Source organism: Hippocampus zosterae, chromosome 4 (assembly GCF_025434085.1).
Source record: "Hippocampus zosterae strain Florida chromosome 4, ASM2543408v3, whole genome shotgun sequence".
NCBI lineage: Eukaryota > Metazoa > Chordata > Actinopteri > Syngnathiformes > Syngnathidae > Hippocampus > Hippocampus zosterae.
This window is the reverse complement of record NC_067454.1, coordinates 16,687,421-16,707,967: the sequence shown is the minus strand read 5'-3', so window position 1 is coordinate 16,707,967 and position 20,547 is coordinate 16,687,421. Positions and strand designations below refer to the sequence as shown.

At 38.9% G+C, this 20,547-nt stretch overlaps 2 protein-coding genes across 3 annotated transcripts in view; both read right to left on the bottom strand.

Moving 5' to 3' along the window:
- Nucleotides 1-10,745, bottom strand: part of dennd5a (DENN/MADD domain containing 5A) — a 38,193-nt gene extending 27,448 nt beyond the window's left edge. For both annotated transcript variants that reach the window (XM_052063590.1, XM_052063591.1), the window contains exon 1: nt 10,473-10,745. In XM_052063590.1, the coding sequence (XP_051919550.1) occupies nt 10,473-10,572 (100 nt within the window). In that variant the 5' untranslated portion in view covers nt 10,573-10,745. The remainder of the gene's footprint in view (nt 1-10,472) is intronic.
- A 1,637-nt stretch (nt 10,746-12,382) lies between these two features.
- tmem41b (transmembrane protein 41B) lies at nt 12,383-19,704 on the bottom strand. Its single transcript, XM_052063673.1, has 7 exons — nt 19,456-19,704; nt 17,322-17,439; nt 16,185-16,313; nt 15,563-15,656; nt 15,134-15,238; nt 14,470-14,608; nt 12,383-14,378 (listed from the first exon to the last, which is right to left on the bottom strand). Exons 1-7 carry the CDS (start codon nt 19,568-19,570, stop codon nt 14,209-14,211), a joined length of 870 nt encoding a protein of 289 aa, XP_051919633.1. The 5' UTR covers nt 19,571-19,704; the 3' UTR covers nt 12,383-14,208.
- Nucleotides 19,705-20,547: the final 843 nt, after the last annotated feature.

Here is a 20,547-nt window from a genome sequence, read left to right as displayed (position 1 = left end):
GAAGGAAAATGTAACTCCAAAGTGGCCTGCGACAAAAATGAGTTTGACACCCCTGCTCTAATGTGCACAAGAAAAGAGCAATGGAAGCTCACTATTCCTTGATCCCATGAACTAGTGTTGCCTCTGGGCTGTTTGGGCTCATGAGAAGCAAATTTTCCATGACAATTGCAGCTAATAAAAATAAAATTGGATATTTGCAACATGACTCTTTGACCGCTCCAAAAAATGAGCGAACGGCTAAAGAGTCATCTCAAGTCTTACATTGGAAAATGTATCCACAATCAACTGCTTTATTTGACAATAATGCTACAGTTGTTTAATCAATGGTTTGATCGGTGTGTGAGAGGGTCACAGAGATGCTGACCACCCGCCCACATTTCAAATCGTTAATGACACAAGACTACGAGGGGATGACCACAGTCTGGAGTCAACCATAATGATTGGATTTATTCCCTCTTATTTAATCCTAAACGGATGGAAAGCTTGTGGTTATTCTGACCAGTGGGTGACAGTGTGTAGAGATGTGTGTGTGGGATTACGTCCACTGTCTAATCTTCTTTCAATGCTTGCAGTGCAAGAGATGTTGAGTGGAGACAGGAAGTACTGCGCGGATACCCGCAGCAGATTCATTACACTAATAAACCTTTAAATCTTCAGGATTAAGAGAATTAAGATGTTGTTTTCTTGCACCTCAACACTGGCCACATGGACACAAACATGCTAAAACCTGTCATTATATAATAAGAAGCAATGCATAAATCATAGGCCAAGGTGACGAAATGAAAACGATATTAAAGAAGTATTTATCAAAGCACACTGACAGGAACTTATGTTGGAATAAAAAAAAAATCATGTTCATGATTAAACACAAGGCAGGTGAAAATGAGCGAACAATGATGTTAACGGGATCGCTCTCTCCAGTTCTTTTTGCATCAGAACTTATCAGCTGCATGTTGGAACGTGACACACGCTGGGCCCTGAGCCTCTGTTTTCATTTATTCATAGAAGACTGCACAGGTGTCAACTGTCTGAAACTCTCGGCTTCCATTTACAGTGTACATATTTCTCTGACGTTATTCAAATAGACACACTCAAGTAGATTGCAGACCACAAGGTTTTGCGTCATTTGGAAGGTGACCCTAGTCTATGTACATTATGTCTAAAATATGGGATTTGCTGGGTCTGAGATGGAAACAATCCTCACATTATGAACACTTCTTTGATTTTGGAAAATACTGACGTTGAGGACAATGAGAGTATATACTTGTAGCAGTGGGAGTAAAGCATCACCAAGCTCTCAGTTAGTTTCACACCATCCATAATCCAGGAACCACCCACTCTTCTCCTCATACGTGGACTGTCCTGGTGTGGCATTTGTCCAACATTTGTGACTTGAGCAATGTACTCAATCGGGACTTTTCCTTGTTCATGATGGGTTAACATTTTTGTAGGAGAATATATATATATTTTTTTACACTGAATGTATGAAAAGCTCTGACGTTTGTCTCGAAACAGGTACCAATAGCTCAGTCAACGATAAAAGCATATGCATATAAGGTCTGTCTGTGTTTTTAACTAATGCTTCAGTTCAAACATCTCACCAACTAATAGTAGCCTTTCGGCAATGCATTGGACAAGAGGTAAAATCCCCATATGGTTCTTAAAAACCCAACTGATAAACTTAACATGTAATGGTTACAACATCATGAAAAAATGCATCAACATCATCAGTCATTCAGATGGGTGTAGCTTTTGTTCAAAATACTGCTATTTTGGTTCAACAGCTTTGCACAAGTTCATACATTTACTTTGTAACTACGGCAAGTAGCCTATGCCTGCTAATTTTTTTATTTTTTGGCTCGTATTGGAAGCTGGCTGTGTCATACAAGTGCCTGTGCTCTCAGGTTACAATGATGATTTCGTCTTACATCGTTTGACCACTGTTAACCCCCATGTATGCGATAGAGTACGCATGTTCTCAAAGGTGTTTGGCTCTGGTGCAGCTTTACAAATTCGCCTCTCTTTGTCAGCTCTATTAACTTTATATGTAATCGCGTCACAAGAATATGTCAAGTCATGTTCGGTATCACCACAGTGTATCTCATATCCTTGTTTGGCTGAAGTTTAGCGTGTCTCGTCAACAACTGAGCTATTTCCGACTTTGTTCAAACAGCACGCCCGCCTGCTGGTTGCATCTGTGATTGGCTGATGAACGCTACTTTAAATCAGATGTGAAAATATTTTCTTGTTTAATTACCTTCCCCCCAAAAATGTTGCAGCTTCATTCATATCCAACAAACAATAACAATCAGAATGCCGTGTTTATACCCGGCGGGCTGTGTAGATTGATTCAATAAAATTGCGTTGACTTCCACTTTCAAATAGTAACTAGCTCTCAGATTATTTTGCTTTGTTCAAGCACATTCAATCTCGCAGTTTAGTGATTAGCAACCTTGATTTACAGGGTGCAAGATAACACCCCCACACCACTGGTGTACCAAATACTTCCCAAAACTATTTGCTGCAAAAACACACTGGCCTGCCAGAGAAGTGAATCTTTCCAGATTGCTCAACATAATTGTCCAAAACGTAGAAGATAAGCCACTGAATGTCATACACACAGCCTCAAAGTCAAGAACACCAAACACCTGGTTGCAAAGCAGCCATGGCGTTAGTGCTTGATGAAAACATATAGCCTGGCAGATTAAAAAAAACAGGCTTCAGCGCTTTTAACATTGCCTGTAGTCTCTCCATATTCTGTCATCTTTTTAGCACATTTAATGAAATCGGAAAATGAAGAACATACAGCGGCTGATTTCAACTGACTAGGGTTCCACAAAAGAAACAAACAAATTAATAAGAACACAATTCCATCTATGAGTCTTTCCATTTCAAACTGATGTCAGTCTCCACATGGCAGACAAACAAAAACCCATCACCTGATCGAAAACGATCCTTAGTACAAATTAGCTCACTGACGTGTGCAACTATCAGCATTTACTAACTTCTGTCTCAATCAAAGTGAGTGAGCAGCATTCTGTGCTTAAACATTTGTCACTCTTAGGGCTTTAACAACACCTTTCTAGGTTTAGGTTTCAAGTGGTGTTGTGTGAATATGCACAAGGGTTCCACTAAAATTACAAGGCATATACACTAAAGAATTGTAAGCTCACAAAATCCATCTTAACAAGCTTCAGATTGATGGATAGCTTTGCGGCTTGTTGAGGAGGAGACTAGCATGGATGCTACTGTAACAGCAGTTTTATCAGAATGAGACACGTTTTTGACACAGCAACAGAACTGAACTGTTGACTAAATTTGGCAAGAGATGCCACCCGTTTGTCATGATAAATGCTACATACGTCATTGCACTTATTCACAGGAGTGGAATTTAATAAAAAATAATGACATACAGTAATCCCTCATTTATTGCAATTAATGGGGACCAAAACCACCCGCGATAAACGAAAATCCGCAAAGTTGCGACCAATTAACATATATGGGTAAAAAAAAGAAAAACAATCTAAAGTCCACAAGAAGCTGCAAAACAACAGCAAGTCACATAGAGCAACATATACAGTACTGTAGTCTATGTATATTAAAAAATATATATATATTTTTTTTATGTTTGAAAAAATCCGCGATAAATGAACTGCGAAATAGCGAGGGATCACTGAACTGAGATCACGGCTTTCCTTGTGAATTTCAAACTCTACAGCGATCACTGGATTTTGAGAAGTCAATAAAACTCTATAGACACACAGAAAATATGTAATCCCCTGTTAGCTTTCATTTGTTGAGCCAGGCATCCTCTCATTTGTTTGCCGAGGAGGACTGGGTGGAAACGTTTCTCTGTGAAATTCTAAAGGTTATTAGCATTTGAATAAGCAGCGCCTGCGTGTGAACACACTTATGTCCCTGAGCGCCCCATTTTTTAGTATTGCCTGTGAGGCAACAGGGTCATACATATGCTAATCGAGGTCATTATGCGCCAAACAGAAAGCTCTGGTCACTTTTTGCTCTACTGTACCGATATATAAATCCATGTATTCTGGATATTAAAAAAAAAAGCTACACAACACCGTTCAAATAACAGGTTGCTGTGAGATAAAAAAGACATCCAAAAGAATCATTTCACCTCTTCTTCCATTAATGCAGGGTTTCTCAAATAGTGGGGCGCGCCCCCCTGGGTGGGGGGTGCGATGCTCCGTCAAGAGGGGCGCGTTTGACCTCGGGGAACATGCTTTTTTATTTTTTTTACTGTCCTAAAATAACGTGCAGTTGCACCTCCACTACGTTAGGGGGTAGTGGTGCTCTCATTGCCAGAGTTTCCCCAGAGAGCTTTCTAAGTGAGGAAATAAGACGAGGCGTATATAGCACTTGGCTTCACTGTGACTGCGGTCAGGTGGCAGACGAGGAACGATTGCTGAGCTTAACGTGTCTAAAAATGTTGGTTGCGGACAGCATGAAGCAAAATAAATTAAAGCGCCACTTAAAGACATTACACCCCAATCACGCTGATAAGCTGCTAGAGTTTTATTTCCAGCGAAAACGTGCCGAATATTGCCAACAATCATGCTGCTTTGTGGCTTCTACTTCAGTAAACTGAAATACAGGTCCTGGCTACACATTGAGCAGGAGTCGAGAATTGCTGTGTCCTGCTTCAAACCTCGCTTCGAAAAACTGTCCATTGAAAACTTGCTCATTGTAGCCATTAATCCAGACATCATCTTTGATTTTTAAAAAATCATTTGATATATTTTTGTTTTGCTGGTTAGTTTTTTTTAAATATTGTGCTCCTGAGATAATGTTGTTGATTAGTTTGAATGCCTTATTAGTTATTGATATTATGTAATTTTATTTTTCAGTATAGTATGGTTTGACATGGTCAGTCAAAAAATATTTATAGTTAAATTAAGGATTTAATGTAATTTTTGAATTTCAGATGCACTTTATATCTTTTCTGTTCCAGTTACTAAAGCTTTTCTTTGTTGTGAGTTGGTCCGTATTTCTTTTTTATTCTCTTATCCGTTAATAAGGATACAGTGTTATGCAAAGGTGTACTTTTATAATTTTATAGACAAATGATACTATTTATAGTCGTGCGGGGGGGAAGTTTTCCTCTTCCTCGAGGGGGGGGGGGGCATGACAGAAAATAATTGAGAACCACTGTATTAATACAGTGGTTCTCAGGTGTACAGAGTACAGGGGACTGACAAAGGACTTTGTGGACTGGTGCCAGCAGAAGCTCCTCCAGATCAACCCTAGGAAAACTAAGGAGTTGGTTGTGGATTTCTGCAGGAAAAAGTCCTCACCAGCACCGATGAACATCCAGGGTATGGACATAGAGAGGGTGACCTCCTACAAGTACCTTGGTGTTCTTCTCAACGAAAAACTGGACTGGTCCACAAACACGGACACCCTGATTAGGAAAGGACAGAGCCGACTCTTCCTACTCAGGAAACTGAGGTCTTTTGGGGTTCAGGGGTCACTCCTTAAGACGTTCTATAACTCGGTGGTGGCCTCGGCCATCTATTATGGCATTGTCTGCTGGTCAGGCAGCATCTCGGCCCGGGACAGAAAGAGACTGGAGCGACTGGTCAGGAAGGCCAGTTCTGTCCTGGGTTGCTCCCTTGACACTCTGGAGGAGGTGGGCAACAGAAGGATGCTAACTAAGCTAAAAGCTATGATGGCCAGTCCCTCCCACCCCCTCCAGCCCGCCCTGACAGCACTTGGTAGTCCTTCAGCCAGAGACTGTTACACCCGCGCTGCAAGAAGGAGAGATACCGACGCTCGTTCCTACCGACTGCTGTCAGGCTGATGAATAAAAAATAACAATCATAATAATAATAATAATTAAATGATGTGAAGGTAAATTGTAAATAGTACTGCGATTTATCCATTTGTGTTCATATTGTATTTAATTGAAAGATGTTTGTTGTTGTTTTTTTTTTCTTTTCTTCTTTCTACATACATTCTTGCTGCTGGAGGCTGTAAATTTCCCCATTGTGGGACAAATAAAGGATATCTTCTCTTATCTTAATGTGACCCTTAACCTGTACAACTCTTAAATCTTTTAGTGCGGTTATGTAAAAATAAATAACTACAGTGTGGTTACACAAGTGCACACACCCTCTTATAGTTGAAGATGTAGCTGTGAATTAAGAACTAACCAATCACAGTCAAACTCGCATAATGGGAGACAGCACACATCTGCCACTATTTGAAGCGCTTCGGATTAAGCACAAATAAAAGTTCAGCTGACATTTTTTTCTCTCTAGCAGAAGTTTGACTATTTTGTGTTAACACAGACAGCCATTTCAAACTGTTTAGAATTCCCTCCGCACGGTTTCAGGCCAACTTCCAGCTGATGAGAAACAGCCCTAATGCATAATGCTGTCACCACCATGCTTCAATGTAGGTATGGCATTCTCTTGGTGATGAGTAATGTTGTGTTTGCTCCCAACATACGTTTTGAAATGACAGTACACCTCAAACCTTGAACCTTTTGTTTCATCAGTCCATGACAAAATCCCCCAAACCCATTTGAGAAAATGTGATTTTATACCCACCGTACCCTTGTTATAGTTAATGAAGTATGACAGTGTGCGTGAGTAAAAAAGAAACTGTGGTATTTTCAAACTTTCCCTTTGAGACCTGTTTTAAAAGACAAAACAGATGCAGTAGAGATACTCTTTATGCAGCTGGGTACCTGTGGGAATTTTTGGTCAAATAGCAAAATGTATAGCTAACAGGAATTTCCACACCATTTCCTCCCTTCGACTCAAACTGAAACAATCGACAAGTGTAAGCCACCTGTTTTTGACGCACAGTAAGTAGGACAACAAGAGTGATGAGAATATCAGTTTGCACTCTGGTCTGCAGAGCATATTTTACCAGCAAGATCTTATATATTAAAGTTAAATCCAGAGCCAAATTGTTGGACAGTACACCCCTCTTTCTATGAAATTCAAAAGCAACATTTATAAGAATGATTGTGTGAGATGCTGAAGACAAACATATTTTCTCAAATCAGCCTTCCTGTCTCTTTATAGAATTTGACTTTGCATTTTTTTACCCTCGAGCACAGCTACATAATGAAAACACGAATGGCAATCCCACGCCAGCATTTTCACAGACCGCAAATGCAATGTTGGCGCTTTTAAATGCACCCACTGGGTGCTCAAAAGGCCTCGCAAGTGGACAAAGGTTGGTCTCAGGTAATACAGGCCCAGTGCAAATGAGAGCACGGTGGCTACAGTCAATATCCTTTTTTTTTATTTGCATGAATTCAAAGAGGAACCTCATTGTAAAAGTGGAAACAGGAAGTGTGTGTGTGTGTGTGTGCGTGTGTGTGTGTGTGTGTGTGAGAGAGAGAATCTTTGAAAACCAACTGTTTGGGGTTTAGCGATATTGCTTCGGAAGAAACACTTTCACCAAGACTTTGAAATGCTGCACACTGACTCAACGCACAATTCACACATATTTGACTCGTTGGAGCGGGGAGATAACAAGGCTGAATATTTCTCAATCACTGACTGACTTCCAAAATGTCAAATTTGCTGGTTGGTTAGTCTTAATACTTTTATTAGAATATAAGGTCTATAGTTGGGTTACAGTGTTTGGCAAATGTTCTTTCAGTATATTTAGAGTACTTTGTCATAAACAACCGCCCTGGCCTCCCAAATAACAAAAAAAAAAAAAGAAATAAATACTGCATCCTGTAAAGAGTATTGCAGCAGTAGGTTTAAATAAAACTTGGCATTAGCCCAGTCGAACAGTTTTTCCTAATGACATACGTACTTTTGGTGTACATTATTTGGCCCGTGTTTAATGGCCTATGCTTTTGCTGTAGTTTAGATTTACCACTGACATTTGTGGTGTTTATGTCCACTACATAATCAATCAGCACACAGTGGTGTCTTCAATCGGGTTGCAGTGGTGCCTGACTCAACACTGGATTACAAATCCTATTTCCCCTTTGAAATGAAATGGAAATGTCATGAAACAGATCGATTCTATTCCTTCATTAAACACTCCTAAAATAAAGTCATGGGTCTATACGAAGTAAAATAACTTTCTGGAGTAATAAAAACATTCAGTAATAACAATTAAACTTGTCAAGAATCATTTCATGCTTTAATACGTTGTGAGAGTCCTTCTGGTGTGCGTGCCTTGCCCATTAGGCAGCACTATAATAAATGCATGTGTAAATACCAAGAAGATGGACATAACTGTTCCTTCCATTGCTGTCCAATTAGGATTTTTTTTGCAGATGATAAAGAATATATGCCAAGGAGTATTGTTATTGTCTGTCTACAACAGTCACTGCACTGTTTGTGTTGAAATATCTGTGATTTTATGGTTAAAATACTGTGACGATCGATGGTAGTTTTGTTAGCCCATCTTTGCCATTTTGTGTCATGTGATAGCATCATGCTCACAGACTTTTGTAAAACACAGGTAGGTTTGTTTAAATAGAAGAAAACATTTAATCGGCCTGAAAACTGTTCAAATCAAATGACTCTAAATCACCTCCTCTCACAAAGAGGCAATAATTATTTGAGAAGGCCACGAATCATTACTCAAGCCCAATTAAGCCCACTATAAATGACAGGGCAGTTTGGTGCAGGGAATCAAATGTCTTTCTTGTTTAGCGTAAACTCTGCCCTGTCCAGTGGCATGTTCCCCTTTGTGCATTGGAATAGAGTTCCACAATGTCACATTCTTTCTATTATGTCATCAGCATCGTACCTACAGTAGCTAAATTAGGGTGTACACACTCTCAATGATGAGAGTCAGCCAGACTCCTTTCAATGGGCATGAGCATTATTGCTGCTTTAACACCCACATGTTGACAACATTGAATTGGTGCTTCGCCTTCTAAGTAGCAACAAAATAAAGGTCTTATTTAGCAAGTGAAATTAAACAGCCCAAAAACAACATATGGCAATCAATCAATTCAAAGGTGCATGAGCAGAACACCTGAAAGGTTTGTGTTCTGCAGGATTTAACACTCCGAACCATGGCAAAATAAACTCAAACATTTGGCCTTGTATTCACATTTTGATGAGTAGGCACATCCTAATACTATCTAATTAAGTAGAGACAAAAGCATTTCCAGAAACAACCAGATTGACAGTTGAGAAAAAAAACGATTATAAAGTTGTGTTTTCTTTTTAGAAAATGTAAAGTTAGTGACCAAATTCTGTTATGTCCACAAAGAGCCTAACAATAATCTGTGTTAGAGAGCCTTCCTTTGCAGAGATACTACATCAACCTCCGAAGCGTGGCATATCAAAATACTGACTAGACAGGATGATTATTGCACAGGTGTGCCTTGGGCTGGCCACAATAAAAGGCTAGTTGCAGAAATAGTCATTGTGTTCTGTTCATGAAAAATGGGAGCAAAAACACATGTGTTTATATCTTTCTACAGTTTATGCAACCACCGGTGCTCATCTTCAGAATCATTGCATCCTGATATCTACATGAGACTTACTTTTCATTTAATATATATATATATATATATATATATATATATATATACTGTATGTTGTATCATACATAAGCATATATGCATATTTTCTTTGCATTGACTGCAATATATTTGTGCCTCTTGCTTTGCACTTTGGCCAACTCCTTATCAGGTTGAACTGAACTGCTCCTATCAAAATAAACCAACCAGATTGTGGACACACACAAAAAGAAAATAGTTCACCACGTTTTAGTTCAATCGAAAAAGAAAATAGTTCACCACGTTTTAGTTCAATCGAAGAATTGGCTCATGTAGTTCAGAACATTGGGATGATACCAAGTTTTACGAAGCACCTTCTCAGAAAAAAAAAACATTAATCGAACCTCAAGCCTTGTGAATGATGCTGGAAATAGATGCGCTATTTCGAGACAAATGTTTTTACAAAACACCCACTAACTAGGGTTATTGTGTTCTGGGAAAAAAACAGAGCGTGTGGTTGAAGGCACAGAACCACGTTTCAATATGTTCTTGAATTATACCGCATTTAACAGGGGTAATAGCCTCTTCTTCTCGATTTCAGCTCAATAACGCATTGGCAATGGCATCTTCAATCAGATCAGAACTGCACATCACACCACTGATCAAATATACAATGGTGTGTGTATATAACATGTTCGGTTGGTTTTGAAGAGAAGAGTATTAGAACCCACAGGACATTTGAGGCTTTTAAATACAATTGCACATAACAAGTCGGTAATCCTTCGCTCTTTGCCGAGAATTGCAAACAAACAAGGGAGGAAACGGACCGAAGCCAGGCCTAGCATTAACATTAGCACTACATACGCTACGTTATAGGGTCTGGAAGAGAACAACACCAAAAGCAGACCAAATCTGTCCTAAAACGCTAAGGGCCGACCGAGTCGCACTCTTTTCATTTCGTTCTTAGCGACAGCATCAGCCCAAAGAAAATGTCCACGATGGCTAATGTGCTTACCGGAGAGTTCGTCTGGTTCCAGCCCGCTTTCGGTGTCCAGTCCGCAGACCACGAAATAATCTGCGAACCGACAGGAGACGGGGCTGATGCCGGTGGTCATTTTGAGACTGGTCCGGTGGCTCCCTTATCCCCGCGACAGGGAGCATATTAAGTGGAAGCGGACAAGTGTTTTGTTTCTGCCATCGCGTAATGCTATGTATGCAGCCTAGTACACGCAGTATGAGTCTATTAAAATCACAACCGAGCCCTTTATTTACACGCTCAAGCGGCCCCGTATATTTCCGGTTTGATCCCTCCACAATAAAACAAAATTCTGATGTATCACTATTGCGTTTTGTCGTCGTCCCATAATGTCGAATAACAGTGTATTGTTGCAACGAAAAAAGTATAGTTAATATTTTAAGAAAGAAAGAAAATCCTACTTGAACACAATTTTCCCCCCACCCCTAATGACTAGTTGCATACAGCAGGGGTGACACAAACAGTAGCTGATTATCTCATTTTGATGGAAATTTCCTACACTTCCGTCTAGATCCAATTACGTCTGACTTCACATACGCGTTGCAGACTTGCAGTCCAGCATGACTTTTGGTGGCACACAACAATCGTCTCTCTTATCAAGCCATGAAAAGAATAAACCTGACAGGCGATTATTGCCCACTAAATAACGAATTCTCTAGACAGTACGCTATTCCCATTATATTCAAAAAATGTGACCCGGTGTGATACAATCTGGGCAGTAGAATAAATTCAATTGTCAAAATGTAACTTAAAAATTAATGGTGGCTGCTGAATGAAGCGACATTGGTTATTTACAGATAGGAAAGGGTTACGGTATATAGCAGGGTCACCAACATCTTGCCGACACGTGTAGAAGTGACCCATGCAATACAGTATAGGCCTATGGTATAATACAGTGGCATACCTTACGTTTTTTTGGCGGGGCTGGTGGGAGCTAATAATCCTATCTTAAATTGCTTCATTTGTCATAGCTAATAATCCTATCTTAAATTGCTTCATTTGTCATAATTTGTTTTAGGTAACTTCACAAGAAGCAGTTTGTAAGATGAAAAAAACTGGAAACAATTTAGTAATACTCCCAGTTGATGTTAACTAGAAATATGGAGAATTACACCGTGTAATGAATAAAACCCCACATAACTTTGTAAAACAAGAGTCAGATAGCTTAATAATGCTAAGTCCCGATCCAAACTCCATAAACGGTCCAATAGAAATTAAGATCGATGTCGTGGACTCGTGATTTTTTAACGTTTAGTAAAACAGATATTTGAACACACAGTGCTGCAACGCGTGTGAATTATATACAACAATACTCAGTCATTTTTCTGAACCTCTGCGAAAAACGGCCACTGTTATCGCAGTTCACGAAGTCACTTAGCTGTGAAATGTACTGTATACGTATGCAGGCATTATATTTTTTCTCCTGCTGGCCAAGGCAAGAACACAAAGGAAAGCCGTGCAATGAGCATGAAATCACGATACATGTACAGTACTTCTACTCGCATTTTTATGAAGTTTAATTGTTTACATTTTATTAGACAACGCGATTATTGTATGATTGTATTAAGTTAAATACCGCAGAGTGGTACTTCTTCTTTGTAAAACACGTTACAGGAGCTGGAACAGATTAATTGCATTTCATTAATTGGTAAGAAAATAACTGCCATTCAAATCATTATTGTTACTGTATTTTGGGGCCACCTAGTGGCGGGGTGTCTTCTTAGATTCAAAGAACTGGTTGTACTGCTGCATCGCAACAAGACAGATTAAGGCATGATATTTTCTAAGTGATTTAAAACTCTCCGACTAAGTAAAAAACAAATGTACATAAGCTTCATCCAATCTATAGATATACTGTATATGACAATGATAGAAAGAGATACCAGTGCTGATATATTGAGGCAGAATTTATTTAAGACATTTCATTCACTTGAATTACCCTGTCAAATAAAGCATCCTTCTTAAGACAGTGAGAAACAAAACAAATCCCAAAACATTGATGAGGAACATGTGTGATAAAAAATGTTCATATATTAAATTTACACACAACAAGTAGTTTATCTACAGATATTTGTTTAGTGACTGCAGTCATTCAAAATCCAGTTTGGGGAAGCTCTTAAAGTAGTTAGCAGAAATCTGTGCTGCATGAAGACATTTCATTGGCCAAAATGAATCAAAAACTCATGACAACTCTCTAAATAGAAATCTTGAAAAAGATTCAAAATATTCTGGAATATAAAAATGTGGTATCTATCTCTGTGTACTTCATCAGTTTTACTGTTGTACAGATCAAATGCATAAAAAAAGAAAAAACAAAAACACTAAAAATTTATAATTTTGTCAGCCTTGTGATGGGGAAAATTCTAGGACTTAAAATACTAATGTGTCATTTTGCACCAAGTACAACGCAAATGTTCAATTGGCAGTGCACAGGAGTATTATAGTGACTTGACTAAAGGTAGTATGTAGCCATGAATCCAGGTGCATTTAGAGGTAGAATCGCAAACAAAAGATGCACTTGCTTACTTTGCCATACATTTTAATTCCTTCCTCTGTGCTGTACATTTGATTAAGCAAGCACCTGATATGATACTTAAAACCAGAACTTCACTTTCAACGGCGGTGACAGTGTGGCAGTTATTGCTTCCTTAAAGACAGAAATAAAACAAGGAAAAAACTACTAAGACATGACAGGGAGTGAATGCTGACGTGCCACAAATAGATGTTGATGTCATCCACCGAAGGAGGAATTCCACAATAGTGGATAGCTCTGAAGTGATGTTATTTTTAACAAGCAGAAGCACTACCATCAATTAAACAGGTGGCCAATTGAAACAAACTGCATCTCCTAAACAATGAAAAAATAAAAATGCTCTCTCCTGAGAGAGAGAGAGAGAGAGAGAGAGAGAGAGAGAGAGAAGTGGAATATTATAGTCCAGTCACAACATCCTATAAGTCATGCTGTTTTCATCACCCTTAAATGATCTTAGGTAAATGTTATAGAGCATGTTATAGGAGGCGTGTTTTGTGTGCACACCAGAAGCCTTTTACTGTGTTACTCTCTGCTGCGCATCGGAAAAAGCAAGTTTTCTTGTCGGCATGAGAAAGGATTAGGAGTGCACATGAGAAAGTTTTCTCGTGAGCATGACAAGATTTACAATCGCACTGGAAAGTTTTCTTGTACGCACCAGAAAGTTCGACAAAATTTTCTTGGGTGTGCCACAAAGTTTATCGGACATCGCAGAAACTCTCTCATGTGTGACAGTTTTCTTGGCAAGTTTTGCTGGGCGCATCATAACGTTTCTGGTACATTTCGTCATGTTTTATTTTGTATGCCCCAGAAAGTTTTACATGTGCCAAAAACTCTCCCATGAAAGCCAGAAACTCTGTCGTGCACAACAGATATTTCTCAAGTGACCCAGAAACATGATTGTCCCTTTTGAGGCTCTGGAGGATGTGCCGCGATCAATCAGGTAATTATGTGTGCAACTGCAAGCCACCACTGTGTGCACCATGCGGTCGAGCCATGTTTGTCGTGACATCAGCAGGAGAGAACCTCCACCAGGACTTCATGCAGTTGTGACCGATGCAGAGCATCGTGAGCGACAGGTACACATTCCTGAGGATAAAGGATTTTTGTTTGGGGGAGGGGGGGGGGTGCTGTTACTGTTATTCACGGTCAAACTGCAGATCGGGTGCTGAGGTCTTTTGTGGTCTACTCTAGTTTCTGCTGCAGCTTTTTCTGGAAGCAGACGGGCAGGATGGAAAGCACAGCGAGCACGGCGAGCACAGCCAGAGAGTTCCAGGACACGGCCTCGCCGGCAGTGGTCAGTTTGTACAGTGTTGTACCCGCCTTGATGGCTACGAAAGATGGTGGCGCTACGCCTGTGAATAACATGAGTGCAGTCATTAAGAAAGACTCAATAGCGAAAGTTGCTTCAGCATAACATACAAACAAGGAATCAGAATTACATACCCAAAAAGGTTCCAACAAAGAATACCCCCAAGGGCACATTGATGACAGGTGAGGTGATGTTGATGAACCAGTTGGGAAGAAAGGGAGTTATCCTCAGGAAAATGATGTAATATATTAAATGGTGTCTGTGTTTATCCACCTGTCATCGAAAAACAAAATCTTGAAATATACTGCAAATGTCTAATCAAAGGCCTTTTTCAGAGTCTAGCTGGGCAGGGCAGTGGGTTTCCAACTGTTTCAAGTAGCATCTCCAAAAAAGATTATTGGCACTCCGAGCTCCATCATCACGACCAACATTTAAAAAAAATACTACTGTGTGTGCATTGTCTGTTAGCATTTGGCTAGCAGACTTTGATATGTTTTCTGGTTTGAATACAAAACGTCTTTGTTTTAGGTTTAGTTTCACAGGAAACGAGAAACAGCTTGGAACAAGCGCATGGCCTCTTTTTAATGAATTGTTCACTACCTGGTGCCTGCCAGTTCATAACTAAAAAAAATGGAAAAAACAAAACATCACCATTATGTAGCTGAAATTAGGAGGTGATTGTTTTCACATACCACAAGAGGGAGACCACATGCCACCACAATTGTGGAATTACAAGACAGGTGTTCTATCAGTGAAGGCTCACAGGCAAACAGTGTCCCAATACTCCCATTTACTTACCTGCTGTGACCACTTTTGGGCTTTTTCCGTGAGATATTTGTACACCATGGGTCGGCCCACCAAGTAGGACAGCATATAGCAAAAGGAAGCCCCCAAACCAGAGCACTGGTATGACACAAACACATAATGACAGCTACATTGATCATCTTTACACATTGACTGGAAAAATAAAGGTTCCTACTGGCTGCCAGAGGACCTAAGTTGAATGAAAGAATTTTGCCAAGTGTCCCACAAATATAGGTTCCAACTTTTGACAAAGTAAATGGAATAAATTGCATACTGTATGTACCAAATTGAACCAAACAGTACTGCTCGATAGAAATTCTGCTTTATTCCACCTATTCAATTAACAGGCCTCAGTACTGGGCAACTAGAAATCCAATTGTTTACTAATATACTAATAATATACTTTATATTGTTATTACTCACCAAGCAGACTAAGAAGAGAGCCAAGGGAAAAGGGTAAAGATATCCAGACAAGATGCTGAGGAAAATTGATCCGGGGATGGCAAAGGTCTGAAGGCTAACGGAAGGTGTCAAGGTATATATATACATTTTTTAAAAGACCTTAAACATCACATGAATGTACAAAAGCTGAATAAAATGCATGGGGGCTTGAGATGTGAGTTTAGTTGATTCCATGACTGACTACATTGACTCTTAATTCAAAACACATTTTAAATAATTGTTCCCATTAGATTGAATGCAAAATGAATTAATCAGTTCCAGTCCCCCACCCCCAAAAAGATGTTAACATTTTTTATGTTTTTTAAAATAACATTTTTATGTGAAGTTTTGTCTCTGGTGAAAATGCCATACATGTGTAATTGTTTTTGCTTTATGTTTAGCTTGACCAACTACAATAACAGCTTCAACCTTCTTTTTTGAAGAACTTTTCAAAATGTGCCAAAATGATGCTTGTGAAGTGAGCTGAGAAATGTGTTTTTTTTAGTATTGTTCATGTACCATAATACATATTTACATGTATGTTGTCACTTAAAACTAAGACTGTTGCAATTTTTGTCCTTTTTTTCCACATTTTGGAGGATACAAAACATATGTTGCAAAATAAGCCACCAACACCTGGCTGTAGTAAGTGTTTTTGTATTTGGACAATACAGTTCCCAGAGCTTTGGCGTCGTCCATGTCTTTGGGTATCTTGATTTTCTTCATTTCATCACTGGAAGAAAAATAAGAATTGTTGCTTGTCCTTTAAATTGATCCCTGATTCTCCACTTGACAGTGAAAACAGCAATTCCACTCTCTAATTCAAGTTCTAGTATGTGCGTTCTATGTGCTATTGTAAAAAGATTCATACCGTCCACTATATTTATTTTTACATGGCTGTGAAATCAAATGCTTGCACAGACTCATCCCATTAAAAAATGAAACAAGCATACCTGACTCACCAGACAGATCGCAAAACAGCGAACCGAATACAACATCAATTCATCCTTTTAAATGATGAATAGTATTTGAAGACAACACTTTTACATATACTACAAATGTGTGAGATAGAAATGGGATGCTCAGTTAAGGATCTATAAATGACAAATCTACTCAACCAATTTGCGACCAGCAGTGTCACGCAACTACTTTAAAATTAATATTCTTTCAAATGTTGAAAGAACTAATACATCTCCAGCAGCAGTTCTCAGAAATGTGTAGATCAAGTCCCAATTCACAAAATACCTGGCTCTCCACGTATTACCATAGAGAACAACATCAAAATAATTGAAATGTACTGCCCATAAGTTAAAAAAACGTAACTAAATAAATGTCTGAAAAGAAACAGTTCAACACTAAATGAAAATATATATATAAGTTAAATACAACTGAACTGTACTTAAATGTACAAACATTAGTGGATTTAAAAAAAAAGTGATTCTTTGACATACCTCTCGAAGAAGCCTGCACACCACCACTTTGAGAACCATTGATCAAAAGCAATTCTATCACATTTAAAATGTCAATAATCATGGCTTTCTAGACAGTTCATTTTAAGTTCTGTTGAAAAACCAATTTGACCTCATCTAGGTCACCCACTTCAGATGAAACTACAGACATGGGTAGCTACATTACTAGTCAATATGTTAACATAGTAAAGACAGCTGTAAACAACACAGCACCACCATTTCAGAGAACTGCAAAACGGCTGGGGTTTCCAATGTAACCTAAATCAACTCACTCTGTAAGCTCTGGGAAGTTCCTGTAGACCAGGTACATAATTGAGGCTGAGCAGGCGAAAATAGCAACGAGAATGAAGAGGGACATCCGTGTTGAGCTCCCTGCAGCATGATGGCTATCTGTGATGAAAGACAAGAACAATTTGAAAAAATGATGTCTACATTGAGATTTAGCAAATGCATGTTCAAGGGATTTTTTTTGCAGATTCCCATCTTCATTATCCCAAAAAAGCAGATATGGAAGGTCCAAAGTCAAACAAAATCGGTGCCATTACTTGTAGCTGTCGACATAGTTTTACTTTGTTTGATAGTAGTCCCGATGGAAAACCATGTAATGGAAATGAATTCTCTATGGGCTCGAACACGCCATTATACAACCTTTACAGACTACAAAGGCAAGGCTTGAAGTTGCATTTTAACATCCTCCAGTATTAAATAAAAGCATAAATTAATGGTACGCTAAAACAAAACAAAATCTAGTCACATTTTGACCAAACCTGACCGAGAGGAATCAGGAGAGTTTGTGCAGAGTGATATCACGCAGCGATGGCGTATACCTTATTAAATGAAATGGTATGATAATGATCAAGCTTGGTGGTGTGTTTTTTTTTAAATAAAATATGGTGAAATGTCAAATATCAAACCCCATTTGAAGGTGGCAGGATATGGAACAAGACAATCACACATTCATGCATCTATCTACACATCACAAATAAGTAAGTTTTGAATTATACTACAACCTAATACATACGTGAAAGACAAGGATTAGTAAATTGCATTTTGTTGTGTATCTAATAAAGGGATCAGTGAGTGTGCTAAATACCTTGGAGCTCTAAGAAATACTTTCAACAATATATCAAAATAGGTGGCAAAAGTACTGAAGGTCTCCACTTAGGTAGAAATACTGACATTTGTGTTAAAAAAGACCTCTAATTTAGTGATGAACCAAAAAAAAATAGAAGGACGTATTCCATAGATGCGTTTACTAGGTCATGCTCTGTTCATTTATTTTAGGGTGTCATTTTTAAACATATGCAAGTAATTAAAATGATTAACATTGTTATTACAGCCGAGAAACGCTATTCGCGGAGGATAGGGACCCTGTTGACATTAAAATAAACAGCATTGAGGATTTTACTCTCTCTTTTTTGACTCCGGTTTTAAAAAACACAGCTAAACATTGAATATACCGTATGTAGTGCACGAAAACAAATATTGAAAAATGAATTAAATGCGATCCGCGAGTGCTGAACAGCGAGTATACTAGAGTCGATTATGTTGTCAGTTTTTTTGGGGAAAGCTTTCCAGTGATAAATACCTGTTGAAACGAGGTTAAAGATTAGAAAAAATAGATGAAAGCTTTTAAATCTGATTTTCCCATGTTGAATTTGAACAAAAATGACTCCACTGCTGCTTTTAAAGACTCATAACTCTGTTTATATTTATCACGGGAAAATGGTCCTTGTGTCAATGAAAATTTTTTATATGCAAGATATGTACAGTAACGCTGGTCTCATGTTACTAAATTACTGTATTTGTATTTGTTCCACACATAATAATAATACTACATTTTATTTATATGGCGCCTTTCAAGACACCCAAGGAAACTTTACAATAACACAAAACACAAAACAATATGGGTTGAGCAGCGGCAGCCAAAACATAACTCGTATATCCTCCAATGTTGGAACACAGGTTACATCTACGTATTTCGACTAAGTAAGGGGTAGAAACTACGGGCAAGTTCTCAAATGTGGTAAGGAAGAGGAAAACGTCGCCAAAAAAATACTAAAGTCCAGACACTTGAAAAATCTACATTAACATCATGACGTATGCAAAGATGCTGAGCGATTTGAGAAAATTGTATAAATGGATCTCGCATTCAAGTTTTTAGAGTTGAGTTACAGTGTAACAAAAACGCTAATCGTCACGTGACAGCAACTGCAACATGACAGCAGTGGTTTTTACCCTTGTGCTAAGCTAACAGAGCGTTCAAATTGTCGTTAGACGCATTCAACAATCCGGACGAATCCAAAAGTGAATCACCTACTTAAGAATTAACTTGAAATCCCGGGTGGGTTAATATTTAACCATGTAATACCAGTCAAAATGTTAAATTAGCCGCTGCAATCCTACCTTTCAACGCTTTGAGGTTCGTAGCATTAGCGTTCACTTCCCCTTTTGACAAAACCAAGTCGTCGGTCTCTCGTCTGTCCCTCCGCTTTGTGGCCGTATTCTGAGATAACGCCATTCCGTCCCTCGACGGCCGATTTACGTTCGATCCGGCAGAAGAAAAGGTACAGGTGAACTAACCGGTGAAATGACGTTATACTGCACGAGCCTGTACCTTCGCTTCCAGTGCTTATCGCGTGCAATCGACAACAGCGTCTCCGCCTGGACGATATTGTTATTACATCCATTACCATGTGGGCAATTCGCGGTTTCAGAGCGAAATAATGTCCACCTACGAGTGAGTACGCGTGTTGTCCCCGCGAGTAGTAAGACCATTTGGCGCACTAGTAGAAGGACCGTGTCTTACTGGTGCCTTCATGTGTATTTCTGCACGGTAGAGGTCAACTTCTTGTTGAGGTAAATTTGCATGAGGTGACATACTGTATGTGTGCTACTACTCGTATTACAAGTAAAGCACTAGACCAGTGGTCCTCAACTAGAAAGGCTGGCGGTCCACTTTTTTTTTAATAACCAAGGTCCGGTCCCATGCACGGCAGTCATGGGGAGCAGGGCTATATGCCAATTTAGTATGGTCAAGCCAAGCTTATACAAATCAACATTCCTCACAACCAACCAATAATGGGGTGCATGAAAATAACAATTATTCACTTTGTCAGTACACAGCAAATAATGAGAGGTATTGTGTTGAGGCAGAGGAACTATTTTATTTTGTTAAGTTGTGCCTGCTTAATAATAGAAATAGCCCTTTTAGGGAAATAAGACATTTTTACTTTAACTTTGTTAAACAGTAGTTGTCTGTTTCCCCCTTAATTTAACAAAAGCAAAACAAAATACTCATTTTACCAAAATAAATACTAAACATGAAAACAAAAATATTATTTTCATTTGTACACTTTCCCTTTTCCGATCCTCTCTGAAATCCCTGAAAAATATATCAGAAGAGGAGTTAAGAATCATTTTAAATACTGACACAAGGGACCACAGGAATGTGCAGTGCTGTTCTTCCATTAAAGGTGAATGCAATGTCTGAGGCAT